The sequence below is a fragment of the Perca fluviatilis genome, chromosome 12, assembly GCF_010015445.1.
Source record: "Perca fluviatilis chromosome 12, GENO_Pfluv_1.0, whole genome shotgun sequence".
In the NCBI taxonomy this organism is placed as follows: Eukaryota; Metazoa; Chordata; class Actinopteri; order Perciformes; family Percidae; genus Perca; species Perca fluviatilis.
In genome coordinates this window covers 9,944,934-9,958,261 of record NC_053123.1, presented here as the reverse complement: position 1 = coordinate 9,958,261, position 13,328 = coordinate 9,944,934, and the positions used below count along the sequence as shown (strand labels likewise).

The window sequence follows — 13,328 nt, the reverse complement described above, 5'->3', positions numbered from 1 at the left end:
AATAAGTGTAGCATTTTGATTGGTTGTGTTTAAAAAAGGAAAGCAAGTCACTTCCTGTTAGATTTTTGTGTCTTAGGTAGAGAATTGTGTTTAATGTTTTGAAAAAAGTGTTTTATGCAATTGGAAACTGAGTGAAAGGCTGAGAAATAGTTTATGGTTTTGGAGATTTGCTCTGTAGTTTTTGCACTTTGAGTGAGAGGTTTCAAAAATCGTGTGACATGAAAAGGTTTTGTGTGTAAGCAATTGGAAAAAAAATTTAAAAAGTGCCATTTCGAATTGCAAAAAGTGTGTAAAGCAGAAAATGTGTTCAGACTTTTGGAGACTTGAGAAGAGGTTTTGCTCTCAGTGTGTCAGTTTAAATAATTGTGCTATGCATGTCATTTTAGTGTGTTAGCAATTGGAAAAAACTGTAACTGTTTTGAAAATGTGGAGTTTGAAAAGAAAAACTGTAGTATTGTATACTATAGTACAGTGCATTGTAGCCTGTATACTGTACAATGAACACATTGTATGACCCTGAACATTGTGCTTTCCATTTGTTAACAGTACTGACTGCTCAATAGATTTTGACTGGTTGCAGGTTCATATCAACAAAGAACAAGAATTACTGTATCACAGAGACAAAGGACAAGTTTGTGAGATGCAGGATACAGTACTGTAAAATTAGGGGTACAAGGAGATTTGTTTTGAGATTAAAAATATACTTCTCCCTGAGAACTATATGTTTTGAATAATGTGTTTTCTATTTTTTTTGGTGTATTGTTTACTGACTGATTGATAGTGTATATCATTTGATCACTTTGTTTATGATTTGAGAGCAGTGTTTGATTTCGAACACAGGTTTTGAGGCAAAAGTTTCATTTTGCGAGAGGAGTCAGAGGTTTTGTAAAAAGTGCTTGAAGATGAGGTTGTACAGAAAATGGAGCAAGGATCAGAAATTGTGTTTTAGCGATTGAGAAAAACTCTAATACAACTTGACCTGTTAAGTTTCACCTTGTGTAAAAGCTAAGACTGTTTAAGGTAACGGGCTTCCACGCACATTTCTAGTAAAGTCAGCTAATTGGTAAAATAGTGTACGTTTATGTGTTAGTGAAGTATTCAATTCTGGCCTTGGCGGCTTCTCATAGCCCAGACATACTTTAATCTCTGTAGAATTGCACTGATAAAATGATATTTGGGATTAATCTGCTTTTTCCAGATGCTTCTATGATCTGTATTAGACCAACTCTGTTATCACTTGGTTATGTAAACAGATGTTGGAAGAGTTATTGCGCCCCCGCGTGGCTGACAAGATCTACTGTCACAATTTGTCACCACTCGATGCTACAGTATATCATGAGCAGCAACATCAGCAAACAAGGCCATACAAAGTACTGTTTGGCCAACATGATAACAAATAACGACTACTTATGAAATCCGCATGTAATACAGCAAACATGAAGTTGTTAATTTTCTACTGTGTCAATCTTATTGATAAAAACGTTTAAAGCAGTGTGATCAATGATGCTGGCATTTCAAAATACACTAGTATCTTACAATGAATGGTAATTGTTACATTTCATTTTATTTAGACAACATATTATAGCTGATTGGGATTTGTTCCTGACACATTACCTACCTCCACTTGTAATCTATTACGTTCTTCAGCAATGCCAAGGCAAATATCTCAATATGCATCCTTTTCATCAAAGCTAAGCCACATCTGCATTGCATCTGTGTAAGTCGACCTTTTATATTAAAAGTATTAAATGTTGAATTTATGACTGGCGCCTTATTATATTTTTTTTCTGCATGCCTTGGCAAACAAAACGAGTCACTTTAAGCCAGGTACAGATTTACAGCTGACCTTTAAAAAAATGAATGGTGTATGTTTTGTTGTTTTGTAGATTGTCGGCATTGTTGGCAGATCATTTGGGTTGAATCAGCTGGCAAATCAACGGCGTGCTTCAAAACTCCAACACTTCAGATTACTGTGTCCACCATGAGTGAACATTTCTGTGGTTTCAAATCTTGTCGTGGAACTATTTTTCATTATCATCATCATCATCATCATCATCATCATCATCATCATCATCATCATCATCATTCGTTTATTTATTAAAATTCCAAAGAGTATGAATGCAAACCCATTTGAAAATACTCGTTTTGTGGAAACACTTGAGACAGCAAGAACTCTGACAGCACAGCTAGTGTGAGCATGGATGGTAATGTGGCACACACTGGTGTTGAGACTGAAAGAAAGGGCAATCAACACATGATTCAAACACATACCGACAAAGACATTTATTTATTTATTACAGTCTGTTTTTATTTACTTTATTGGGTGTTTTGTATTGTTACAGCTGTTTTACAGCAAGAAGCTGTGTGGATGAATACAATGTAATTCAATCCAAAATCACTAAAAAGCAGCGAGCCTTTCTCTACACTATAGTATTTACAGAGTAGTTCATGAATTCACAGTGTTAGTAACTGTTCGCGTCAGAGCCTATTTTACACAGAATGACAACCGTGTACCTCTGTAGCCTACTGGTTTTATTTTTATTGCAAGTTTGATTTTCTTGTACAGAAATGGCTATGCGTAATCGGATTTCTAAGCAACCAGTGATTAAAGTGACAATATATTTCAGGTGACTGTTTTCAAGTGGTGATATTTAGTAAAATAAAAAATAAAAATCATGAAGTCCAACTAGGCCATTCTACAACCCCGAGATGGCGCCAACAGTCCAGAAATAACGTGGTGATTTGCTCCCAAATTGGTGGAAATACACCCACCTGTATGTAAAAACAACCAAAGGACTCAAGGAGGCAGGATGAGAGGCAGCAAAGGAACAGAAAAGAACTGATAGGTACAAAACTGACTGATTTTATTATCTTTTTTTTTTTTTTATTTATACATTGTTCATTTCGAAAACCTCCCTCCCCACATGGAAATTGTTGATTTCCGGTTTAATTTCACAGATCGTTGCTGAAATTAGGACATTTCATATTTGGGGTAGCCTATTATTATTTAGCTTATTATTTAACTAAAACAATTATTAAAATACCGCGCGTAAAAGTTCAAATCACTGTGCTTAATTTGAGAGGCGGCCATTGGTGGATTTAGGCCAAATAATTCGCTCGTGAAATATGTCTTGGTTTAAAGGTTGAAATGGTCTAAATGATGTTGGTTTATGTAGGCTGCACATTTTTAGACGTCTTGCTTCCATACAGTCGTGGTCTCAGCAGCATGACTGCAGCTCCATAATTGCGCGATGAAATGTAGCCTATGCTGTTAAAACAATCGTTACGTGTCAATATTTAAAAACATAATTTCTAACAAAATCAATATTGTAGCATATATTCACCTGGAAATTACCAAAACCGAGCTGTCCTTGCTCTTTGTCACCTCTCTTCGTTCGTTGCTGTATTACCTGCGGTGTCTAGCCTATATATCTCCAGTTGGCCTAAAAGATGCATTAAGAGTCAGTTGTAATGATTGTTGATGTTGGTCAGGCTGTTGATGTTGTTGACGCAGCTGATGTGGGACGGAGACACGGTGCCGAAGGGCCCCGGCGGCTGCAGGCTGTGGCTGTGATACAGAGCCGCCGGAGGGGAACCGGGCCAGTAGGAGAAACCCGACGGCCCCACGCCGGGAGCCACAAGGTTCAGTTTGGAAATCCCGGTGAATGGAATCGGGGAGAAGTTCCCCTGAAACTTGTAGATGGCCTGCTCCGTGGTGGACGGCTGGCACACCTGCGCCAAGCCGTGGAAATCAAACTTGTAGGCATAGCGCTTGCCGTGGACTTTGGTCATGATGTTTTTGTCATAGTAGTAGCGCAGAGCCCGGCTCAGCTTGTCGTAGTTCATGTTGGGTTTGCTTTTGCGCTCCCCCCAGCGCCGAGCCACCTCGTCCGGATCGATGAGCTTGAACTCGCCGTTGGTGCCCTCCCAGGCGATGCACGATATGTTGGTGCTGTCAGAGAGCAGCTCCAGCAGGAACTGCCACAGCTGGATCTGCCCGCTGCCTGAAGGGGACACGGGGACCGTTTGATTTTGATTTTGATTTTATTTAATTGTAAGAGAGTGCCCTACACATGACAAAAGGACATCAAATACAATCGAGGATAAAAACACAATAAAGTCCAAGACTTATTTCCATTGTGGTCCTCAACACACATCAGGACAAGACAAGATACTCAATGACATAACATAAAAACATTTTTCTTAAATATAAATAGTAACTTGCCCTTTAATCTATTCCGCAACCCTCTCTAGTAACCAGACCTTGATGCTCTTTTTAAAAGAGTTCAGGCTGGAAATGACTTTAATATGACGATCTAACCGTTCAGTTGATGGTAAAGATGAGAACATCTCACAAACTCAATTGATAAATCGATTAAACATAACCAGTCATTCTTTTGTTGTGATACCACATGGAAATATGCATTAATGCAATGCAAAACGTTTGGGGGGGGGGTTAGACCCTTTGGCCTTTTATCACTTTTATCAAACCATATTAATAATATTGTCAGCAACTGTTGCCACAACCTTGTTTTTTCAAGGCAAATTGCAGACTAAAAGTTAAAAAAATGTATATATATGCAATTACAGACACGTTCATGTACTGTATATGCTTTGAATTAAAACTGTACATCTTGAGCCGATTCATTTTTCCTTGGATAGCCCATAGGTGTAAAGTATATCAAGTGTATTTTTAAACATGGAATTCTTTAATTTATTCATTCATCATTTTAAATATAATTTAGGTGCTCATAGTGGTTAGTCAACATGTCTTTTACGTTTAAAAAATATTTTTTTTTTATAGTAATATATATATATATATTTAAACGTAATAAACTGTGTTTTGTCCTTCGCACCTGCTTTGAGAGCTGTTAATGTCCATTTAAGTCTATTAGCGCTCTGTCACAGTGGAATGAAATCAGTACCACTGAGCTGTGGACGAACGGCAGAAGGATTCTGGCCTTTTATTTTTATTCTATCATGTATTATGTAGGCTATTCGATTTAGTTCATTTCTTCTTTTTTTACATTTTACTTTCGAGCCTAGGGATGGATGAGATACATTTTGAGACAAAACAATTTGGGGGTGCAAAGCCCATAATGGGGTGACACGAATAACTCGATTAATTGAAAACAAATCATATATATTATCTGTGACCAACAAACATAATGCAGCTGCAAACTGAGAGCATGGATTCAGAAAGCTGTGGTTTTACATATCAATTAGACTTAGAACAAAAACACAAATGAAAATGAAATTAAATGAGCTTTTAACTCTAATCCTGCTATAATAATTAGGGATTTTTTTTCTTCATACGTGATAACTTTATAGATTCATCGAATTATTCCTTCGAATTTTATTTTTCCCAAGTCAGTTTTGTTATACTCTTGCCAAAAAATTCGCCTCAGAGGCTTTTCTTCAATGTTAAATAATAGGACCACCACTCAGCATTTTTATTATTTCTTGTATTGTTATTTCCTCATCGAATATTTTTCGAATATTGTGTTAAGACTTCCATCCTTTCATAATAAGCTAATTAATATGAAATACCTTCGCCCTACATAGTGATACAACGATATGTAATACAGTGTCCAGGCAGTTTATTCTCTTACCTTTTTGCACTCCTGTGTTTATTGGACCCCAAGATGTCCCTTTGCTTTCCTTCGACAGATTTTCTGTCGGATCTGAAATCAAAACAGACACATGGTCAGCATCACCAGCTGTCTGTACATCCTGTTATCTTCATATCTATGTCTATAAATGATACATTTTTGAGGAAACAGTTTAGGATACTCTTTTATTCTAATCTTGCTTTGCTGAGTTAATAAACAAATTCACTTATGTCCAATAATGTTCTAGAAATGAATTGCATATCCTTTAACACGCAAGACCAAGTTGGAACAATGAAAACCAGGCGAATGGAATAAATATAAAGTCTGTTTTCAGGGGGGGGGGGGTGGGGGAGAGTATATTTCATCAGGTGTTGTTTCAGAAATTAAACACTGTTGGAAAAAGATGCTGAAAAATTGACCAGGCCGGTGCGTATACGGTTCAAACTAAATTGAAATGTTTAACAATTGAAAAAAAAAAAAAAAAAAAAATCTATCCTAAAGGTAAAATTGATGAAAAATCCTAATTGTATCCTCGTCCAGTCGCAGTCTGATGCAAGAAGCATGTCGTCTTGGCGGTCTCCTCTCCGGGAAGCCAGGAAACGCGTCCAGGAAAAAGGATTTCCGATTTCCGACAAAAGAGCAGACGGGCTTTGAGATTGAAACGGCTGAACAATGCTGTGCCCTGTAACGGAGCATCGCTGCTGCCTCGGGGACACCGACACCCGGCACAATTTAAAGAATTATAAGCACCTCTTTCTATAATTCTCCACGGGACAAAATGACGAACCTGAGAGATACATGTTGAACATGAGGTTTCCTCCGCAGTCCTGTCTCATTGTGTTCGCTTGTTCAGAATGGGTTGGATTTCATTTCGTTGGTGGCGGAGGAAAAGATTTTTATTAAACTTTATCTCATAACTGTGATCTGGAATAAATGCGGGTGGACAGATTGAAGTTTCCAGGCAACTGTCACTGGCCCCCATCTCTGAGACAATATTCAGACAGCAATTTCCCCTAGTGCATTGCTTTAATTAAAAGAGCAATTTACCTCTGTCAGCTCGCCTGGTGCCCACAATAAAAAAGGGGCCGATAGAAATTGGGCCCTTATCAATCCACCATCACAGTTTAATAAAGTTTCCGCGTTAAGATCTGAGTTTCTATGGTGAATTGAAGTGTTTGACATGGAAACCAGTTCAGATCCTCCTCACTTTTCCGCCTCTTTACCTCTCGGCAAACAAAAAAGACCTATTTCATGTTGGGGAAAGAATATTTACCTTGAAAAGCACGCTTCAGTGCACATGAGAAAGCAGAACATTTCATCCCCCCCTAACCTTCTGTTTGTGGGTTTAAGGTTATATAGCCTCTATCTGAGGGTAATGAGGTTGTAACTTTCAAACCATGGCTTCTGATGCTCACTGGCGTTATCATATGTTTCTAATTCTTGTGTTTTTCAGAGCCAGTGGACTGTGTGAAGCTTTATGTGCTTTCCCCATCCCCTGCCCCATTCTGGCGTGGACCGTAAAAACAGGCTGAACACAGTTTTCACTTTCTATAATGTGCTACTGGAGTATATATAGTCTTAACGCCCTTTGTACATTTTCAATATTATCATTGAAACTGTGGTTATATCCGGATAGAACAACTAAACAAACATTACATTTAGGTGCAAATAATGTTGACATTCCAGACACGTATGAGGCTGTTGGAACAGCACCACAGTGTGATTAATTTCCATTTGAATAAGTGTTAGACACTGATTGATATTCCCTATGAGTTTAACACATCATGCTCTCTCTAATAGTGTTCATGAATCCAGGACTATGTTATTATAGTCTATTTCTCTGCTCTGAAGAGCATGTTGAGTAGTTAAAAAGCAACACATATACATTTAAAGAGGAACTTCATGTATTTTGTAAGTGTGACAAAAACCCTGGCATGATAAAAGTTTGCGAAAGGATCCGTGTTTTACGATGTGTACCACGTAAATGCAACATCCTCGGTTGAATTCTGGGACATTTGTTGCGTGCCCTTTTTCTCTTGTTTCCTTGTATAATTCCACTAATTGTGATCTAATCATGGCAAAAAGACCAATAGAATAACAACAATAAAAAAAAATGTCTTAAAGGAGAAAGTGAACTCTCTGACATCCTGTGTAGTTTTGTCTAGTTGAAAATGCTGTCATGACCTTATACAGTCTATGGTCATGACATGAAGAGACACAGGCTGATCTGTGCTACAGCAGGAATCTAAATCAATTCACTTTCAGTTCTGTCAGATTGCTCCTAGAGCTTTCCCTTGGAAAAGGTGGACATTTTGAAAAAGGTATCATGGTTTCAAGAATCAAAAAGAGTTCTGCCAAACTCACAAACAATTATTTAATCATTTTAAACTAGAAATAGTACCTTGAAATACATGCTACAATACATTTACCCACAGGAAATAATCACTTGACCCTTTAATTCAAATCGTACTTTGCATATCTGTGTTGACTGAGCCGAAAGTAAACTGTCTGCTTATCATTCATAATCTATTTTAGCGTTTGATCTATAATGTGACACCTGACTGAGCTCAGAAAACACACAAAGCTAACCGAGTACACTGCATGCTGTATACAGCATTTGTATGACATAGTTAAATATTTAAGTACCTGTCTTACATAATGAGGCTTTGCTTTGCAAACTCATATTGCATCAGACTTGTCCTGTTTAGTTTACAGCATTTTACTGTAACATAGGTTCTAGGTTTTGCCTCTCAGCCAAAGGAGAAAATGTTGTGCAACCGATTAATGCGGAATTTATTAGCAAATAGTATATTTCCCATTTCCCTTCCTCCTGGATTTTTCATTCTTCACATGGCAGCATTCACTCTGGCCTGGGCTTTGTAGGTGTGTCTCTAGCGTCCCAGACTTGCTTTAGCTGCCTGTGTCCAAGTACGAGTCGCAGGCAACTTAAAACAAGCCTCGAAAACAAGACTGTATCTACTGATGCAGTGGGAGATAAATAGGTGGGTAACCTCCAGTCAGTCAGTGAAGAAGGCAAGAAATCCACTGATAAAAAGAAAAAACAAATATATAAAAAACATCGGAAAAGCATTCATTTCTTTGCTTATTACTGTAATTAACAAATAATCACATCAAGTTGTTGCTACTTGTTGATCTAGGCTATGTAGTTCCTGTACGTCAAGTCATGTATGTCTGATGTTTAATAGTCTGCATGAAAAACTGAGGCGTGCATGAAATGAAACAATGCATAAATCCCATTAATAAACATAAATCCTAATTCAGCCTATAGTTGTTTAAATGTAAGCCTCACAGTGGCTAGTCATTGTGTGACTACGTGGATAAAAACATTCAGACTGGCATCATGTCATCGGTTTAACACATTCTTGTTAAAAACCTTGCGTAACACATTTTAGTTAAGAAATTAACCACACCACCCTCATTAAATAATAGCTGTCATCAAGAATCAATCCAAAGTTCCTCTGTAAAGCCTTAAACTTACCTTGGGGCTCTGATCTGGGTGGCCAAGGAGTTTGCTGCTTACACTGTTCAAGTGTCACTCCTCTATAAGCCACGGTGCAGCTGCTTTAATCAGTCTGCAGAGGAATGTATATTTGAGAAAGGTGTGTGTGCACGGTTACACATTTATTAAAAGATCCTGTTTTTTTTGGGTGTGGGACAGTGAGCCGGTGCAGGCTTGTGGGCGTGTAACGCGGAATCCGACGTCCTGGACCAACAGGAGGAGTGTGTGTGGAGGTAAACACACTCCAGGATGCCGGCATGTGACTGTAAGATAAACATCATGTAGCCACATTACAATAAAAAAAAAAGAAATGCTGAGCTACTAGACTTTTAAAGGGTTGTTGTGTGGAAATAAATCATCAAAATATATGAACCAGGGTTGTTGTGTGTGAATGAGAGTTTGTTTTTTTTATTTTCAGAAATGATATCAAACTTTATGGTCCTTTCTAGTTTATTCAGTTTTCAGAATACTGAAGGCCTCTTTCTGATGTTAAGTTTCAGTAGTTTCAGCTTAGCAATCCTTACTTGACTGCTACATTAACGTCACCACCTTTGTGATTTGTAAAGATGTAATAAGGATTTTTTTCTAGGCCAACCGGGAAGTTAGCATCGCCCTGGTTCCCTCAACAAAAAGCCAATGGGATTTTTCCAATGGATTTTTGGTCTATTGCAGAAAATAGCCTAAACTCTGTAGCAAACAAAAGTTGATGACACATACATTTTGTTCAGCAAGATAATCTTCACAAATGTAACCACTTTCATGATTCTAGAAGCGTAACTGCAACCGTAGAAGGAGTAAAACGCAAAGTAAAAAAACATTACGGCTATAAACGAACACCTCGGTCACATGACTTCAACGTCACCGCCACTAAGCTGAGGGTGATGTTTAATGTCCCCCAGCAACCTCTCATTTAGCCACTTGGTAGCAACCACTTTTTTTTAAAGACAAAATCTCTCAAGCTTGTGTTAACCACAGGCCTTATTTTTTAGGCATCTGAAAAAAAAACATACAAAAAAACCCATTGACTTCAAGACGGGGGAACCAGAAGTGCAAAAATGCTAACTCATTTCCAGGTTTTCCTACAGCACTCTTCACTTAGGTTAATCAATCGTAAAATTATTCATTGAAATCATTGAAACCATTTACCTACAAATTTGGTGAAATTTCTTAGCTAAACTTTATAGTTTTAAATGTTCTACCTTTGACACAAAAAGTAACAACATTGGGCTTACTCACAGAGAACAGACCTGTTTGATAATGCATGTACTTTGATTTGTTTTGGACATGGTTTTCACAGGCTGGCAACGATACAGTAGTAAGTAGCAATGCATGAATAAGTGTGTTTCATGAATATGACGGTTGAGAGTCAAGTTGGCGGTTTATGTCGCACAGCTTCCAAACTTTGTTGTGAACGTACGTGCCTAAAAAAAATTTTTATTTTGGCGTAATATGCCTTATTTTTAAAAAATTTTTTTTTTTTAAAAAAAAAAAAAAAGTAAAAATTTGTTTTGCAACGCGGCGATTCTTTTTTTGTCCTGCCCTGGTTGCACCGGATTGTTGTGGATTGCAGAAGCGCAGAGAGCCCTCTCTTTTTCACTTGATTACGTGCATGACATTTGTCTCTCAAAGGACCTTTGCTGGCCTCTTTTGAATTGCTTAATAAAGTGAAACAGTTTAAATAAGGACGGCTGCACGTGTGCCGACACCACGGGTCAGCTGGAGTTTCTGTGTCTTTGTGAGCCCTTGGAGGTATTTACAGTAATATATTGTCCCTCTGTGTCTGGCTTTGTTTTTGTTCTTATGGCTTTTGGTACTTTTTGCAAACAGGCAAAGCAAGCAAGAGCAAGAGAACTTGAGTTTGAGTTGATTCTATTTTCAAAAGGAGATTCGTATTAAATGTTTTACTTAAATGCATAATGTGTTTGTCGAGTAATTGATTGGCAATTAGACAGACAGTGGTTCCATAATGGCCAACCAGATTATCTGCTGCTTTTTCTTACAGCTCCTTGCTTTACTGGTCGTTTTGGCAAATAGTGATTGTAACAGTCGGAGAACAAATAATAGAACATTGTGATTATGTGCTCTTGTTTATTGGAAATAAGAATACAATCCAACAAGAACAATGTTATACATCCTCAAGCCTAACAGAGAGATTTGAGTCAAATATTTCTATATATGTTAACTACAAGGCTAAATATGTCCTTTAAATAAATAAAAAGCAAAAACTCTCTCAGATAACAGCCTGCTCTATGAAGCTAAAAGAGAATGAGGGTCTCTGATTTTGCAATGCTTGTGCACCTGTGCCATGACTGTCATTAACCAAGGTGCAACATGATTGACAGCTTAATGTAGCCAATCAGATTGTGATTTATTTATTTATGGTGATCATTTTCATTGTAAAAAGAAAAAGGAATACCGACAAACAGTCTCTAGTTTTGAAGAAAAGCCTTTATTTCCTATTTCAAGAACATGTTTTAGCATGGTAGAAGAAGTAGGTACTTAGATATCCATACATGCAGAGCCACAGAGTGATAGAAAGAGTTTGTCCATCTACTGTTCTGTGACAGCGGTGTGTCCGGGGGTTCAAGTTGAGGAAGGGGTTTCGGGGAGAGTTTTTTTGTTTCAGGTTAGGTCAGGCAGGCAGAATGAAGGCTTAGTGCTGGATCCTACGAATGGACTGCACCTGGTTGGTGTGAGCCTGGGTGCTGTACTCGTTGTAGTGTCTGTACTCGCCTTGGTGTCTGTCTCTCTCCAGGATGTACTGGTAGCCACGGTAACCAGGGAACTGGTAGGCAACCCAGCTGCAGAGAGAGAGAGGGGGGGGGGGGTGAGTCAAAGACAGATAACAGAATACAATTTACCATTTAAACAGTAAGATCAATATTATTTCAGCAGATTCAGTCAAACTGCAGAGCCTGTCCCAAACAGAGTTTATATAGCTGTTTTGGTGTCTGTTTTTCTTTTGTTTTTTTTATGGTTTGGTGATTGGATGCTGCAAAAGAGAAAAACAGGAGACAGAGATAGACACAAAAGAGTTACAAAAAACTGAGAGGAAGATGTATAACTTACGCTCCTGAGTTGACTTTGATGGAGGGAACCTCCTTGCTGCACCAGCCCATGGCCTGTAGGGAGGGGTAGTCATCGCACATCTCAAACTTACGGCCCTGGAAGTCCTCACACTCGTACAGGGTCACCTTGCTGTCACTGTGGTTCTGCAGCGGAAGAGACGGAGCAGGTAAATATGCCACTTATAGCAGTCGACAGAAGCTAAAAAGAGAAAAAAGGATGAATGGAAGGATGTGGTAACTTACAGCGCACTTGATGGGTCTGAAGGAAAGCATGTGCTCGGTTCTGTAGCTGCTGTTTCCACTCCAGGCCTCGTAGCGAGGGTAGTCTCCCTTCTCCAGGATAAACTGCTGTCCCTGGAACTCTGGGTACTCATAACCCACCCAACTAGACAGTGGAAAGGTGAGGCGGAGAGAGACAAGGAAGGGGAAAGAGGGAAAAAGAAAGAAGGAAGAGGATCGACATTTTGAGGTTAAAGGAGCAGATAATACAAAAATAAATTAATAGAATACAAACAAAACACAATAATGAACCACTAAATGCAAAGTTTTGACACTGAAACTGTCATTTTCGTTATACAATAGAGTCCAACGCCCACACAATGGCCTGGAGTGAAAGCAACATGCAGCTTCTTTTGTTACTGGGAGCACAAAGCAAACATGAAATACTGCTGCTGCTAACGCTGCTGCACCCAGGGCTTCTTATCTGATCGCCAGTCAGTCAGTCAGCCATTCTGGCTCACAGCCGCCAGCTGCACACAGCCAACTCATATCACACAACAGGGACACACTTGGATGCATGCGTGCACACACATGAAAACAATACATGCCAAGTAGCAATGCAATCTAACACAGTAGGCTTTAATTTATGTTTTTTGTCATTCTGCCTTTTCTACTTGTTGTTGAGTAGAGTCAGTGTTTGAGTCGTGTGTGTTTTAAGCATACTTTTTCAAGCAGATAAAATTAGAATTGTAAAAAAAAATGCTCTTTTTTAAAGCAGCATTGTGTATTTAATAAGATATTTGAGGAAGACTGCGGACCAACATACTGTGAAAATTAAACTCACTCTCAATATTACTCTAATACAGTATGCAGCTATAGGTACACATTTAACCAGATTCTAGCAAATCG

At 38.5% G+C, this 13,328-nt stretch overlaps 2 protein-coding genes across 4 annotated transcripts in view; both read right to left on the bottom strand.

Moving 5' to 3' along the window:
* Positions 1-3,384: 3,384 nt before the first annotated feature.
* fev (FEV transcription factor, ETS family member) lies at positions 3,385-9,172 on the bottom strand. 3 transcript variants are annotated; one of them, XM_039817213.1, is made up of 4 exons: positions 9,112-9,172; positions 8,259-8,657; positions 5,613-5,684; positions 3,385-4,004 (listed from the first exon to the last, which is right to left on the bottom strand). In XM_039817213.1, exons 2-4 carry the CDS (start codon positions 8,293-8,295, stop codon positions 3,463-3,465), a joined length of 651 nt encoding a protein of 216 aa, XP_039673147.1. In that variant the 5' UTR covers positions 8,296-8,657; positions 9,112-9,172; the 3' UTR covers positions 3,385-3,462. The 3 variants fall into 3 exon arrangements, with proteins under 3 accessions (XP_039673147.1, XP_039673148.1, XP_039673145.1); XM_039817214.1 differs by having other exon boundaries at positions 8,268-8,657; XM_039817211.1 differs by lacking the exons at positions 8,259-8,657; positions 9,112-9,172 and adding an exon at positions 6,400-7,084.
* A 2,388-nt stretch (positions 9,173-11,560) lies between these two features.
* Positions 11,561-13,328, bottom strand: part of cryba2b (crystallin, beta A2b) — a 3,190-nt gene continuing 1,422 nt past the window's right edge. The window contains exons 3-5 of the mRNA XM_039817042.1: positions 12,444-12,585; positions 12,202-12,344; positions 11,561-11,933 (exon numbers count right to left, since the gene is read on the bottom strand). Of these exons, the coding sequence (XP_039672976.1) occupies positions 11,786-11,933; positions 12,202-12,344; positions 12,444-12,585 (433 nt within the window). The 3' untranslated portion in view covers positions 11,561-11,785. The remainder of the gene's footprint in view (positions 11,934-12,201; positions 12,345-12,443; positions 12,586-13,328) is intronic.

Bases quoted from the DNA above. Each gene is read 5' to 3' on its own strand.
- fev (XM_039817211.1), bottom strand. From the start codon at position 6,448: ATGAGACAGGACTGCGGAGGAAACCTCATGTTCAACATGTATCTCTCA. The intron at 5,685-6,399 runs GTTCGTCATTTT...TTTTGATTTCAG, and splicing joins GTTCAACATGTATCTCTCAG to ATCCGACAGAAAATCTGTCG. The intron at 4,005-5,612 runs GTAAGAGAATAA...TGTCCCCTTCAG, and splicing joins AAACACAGGAGTGCAAAAAG to GCAGCGGGCAGATCCAGCTG.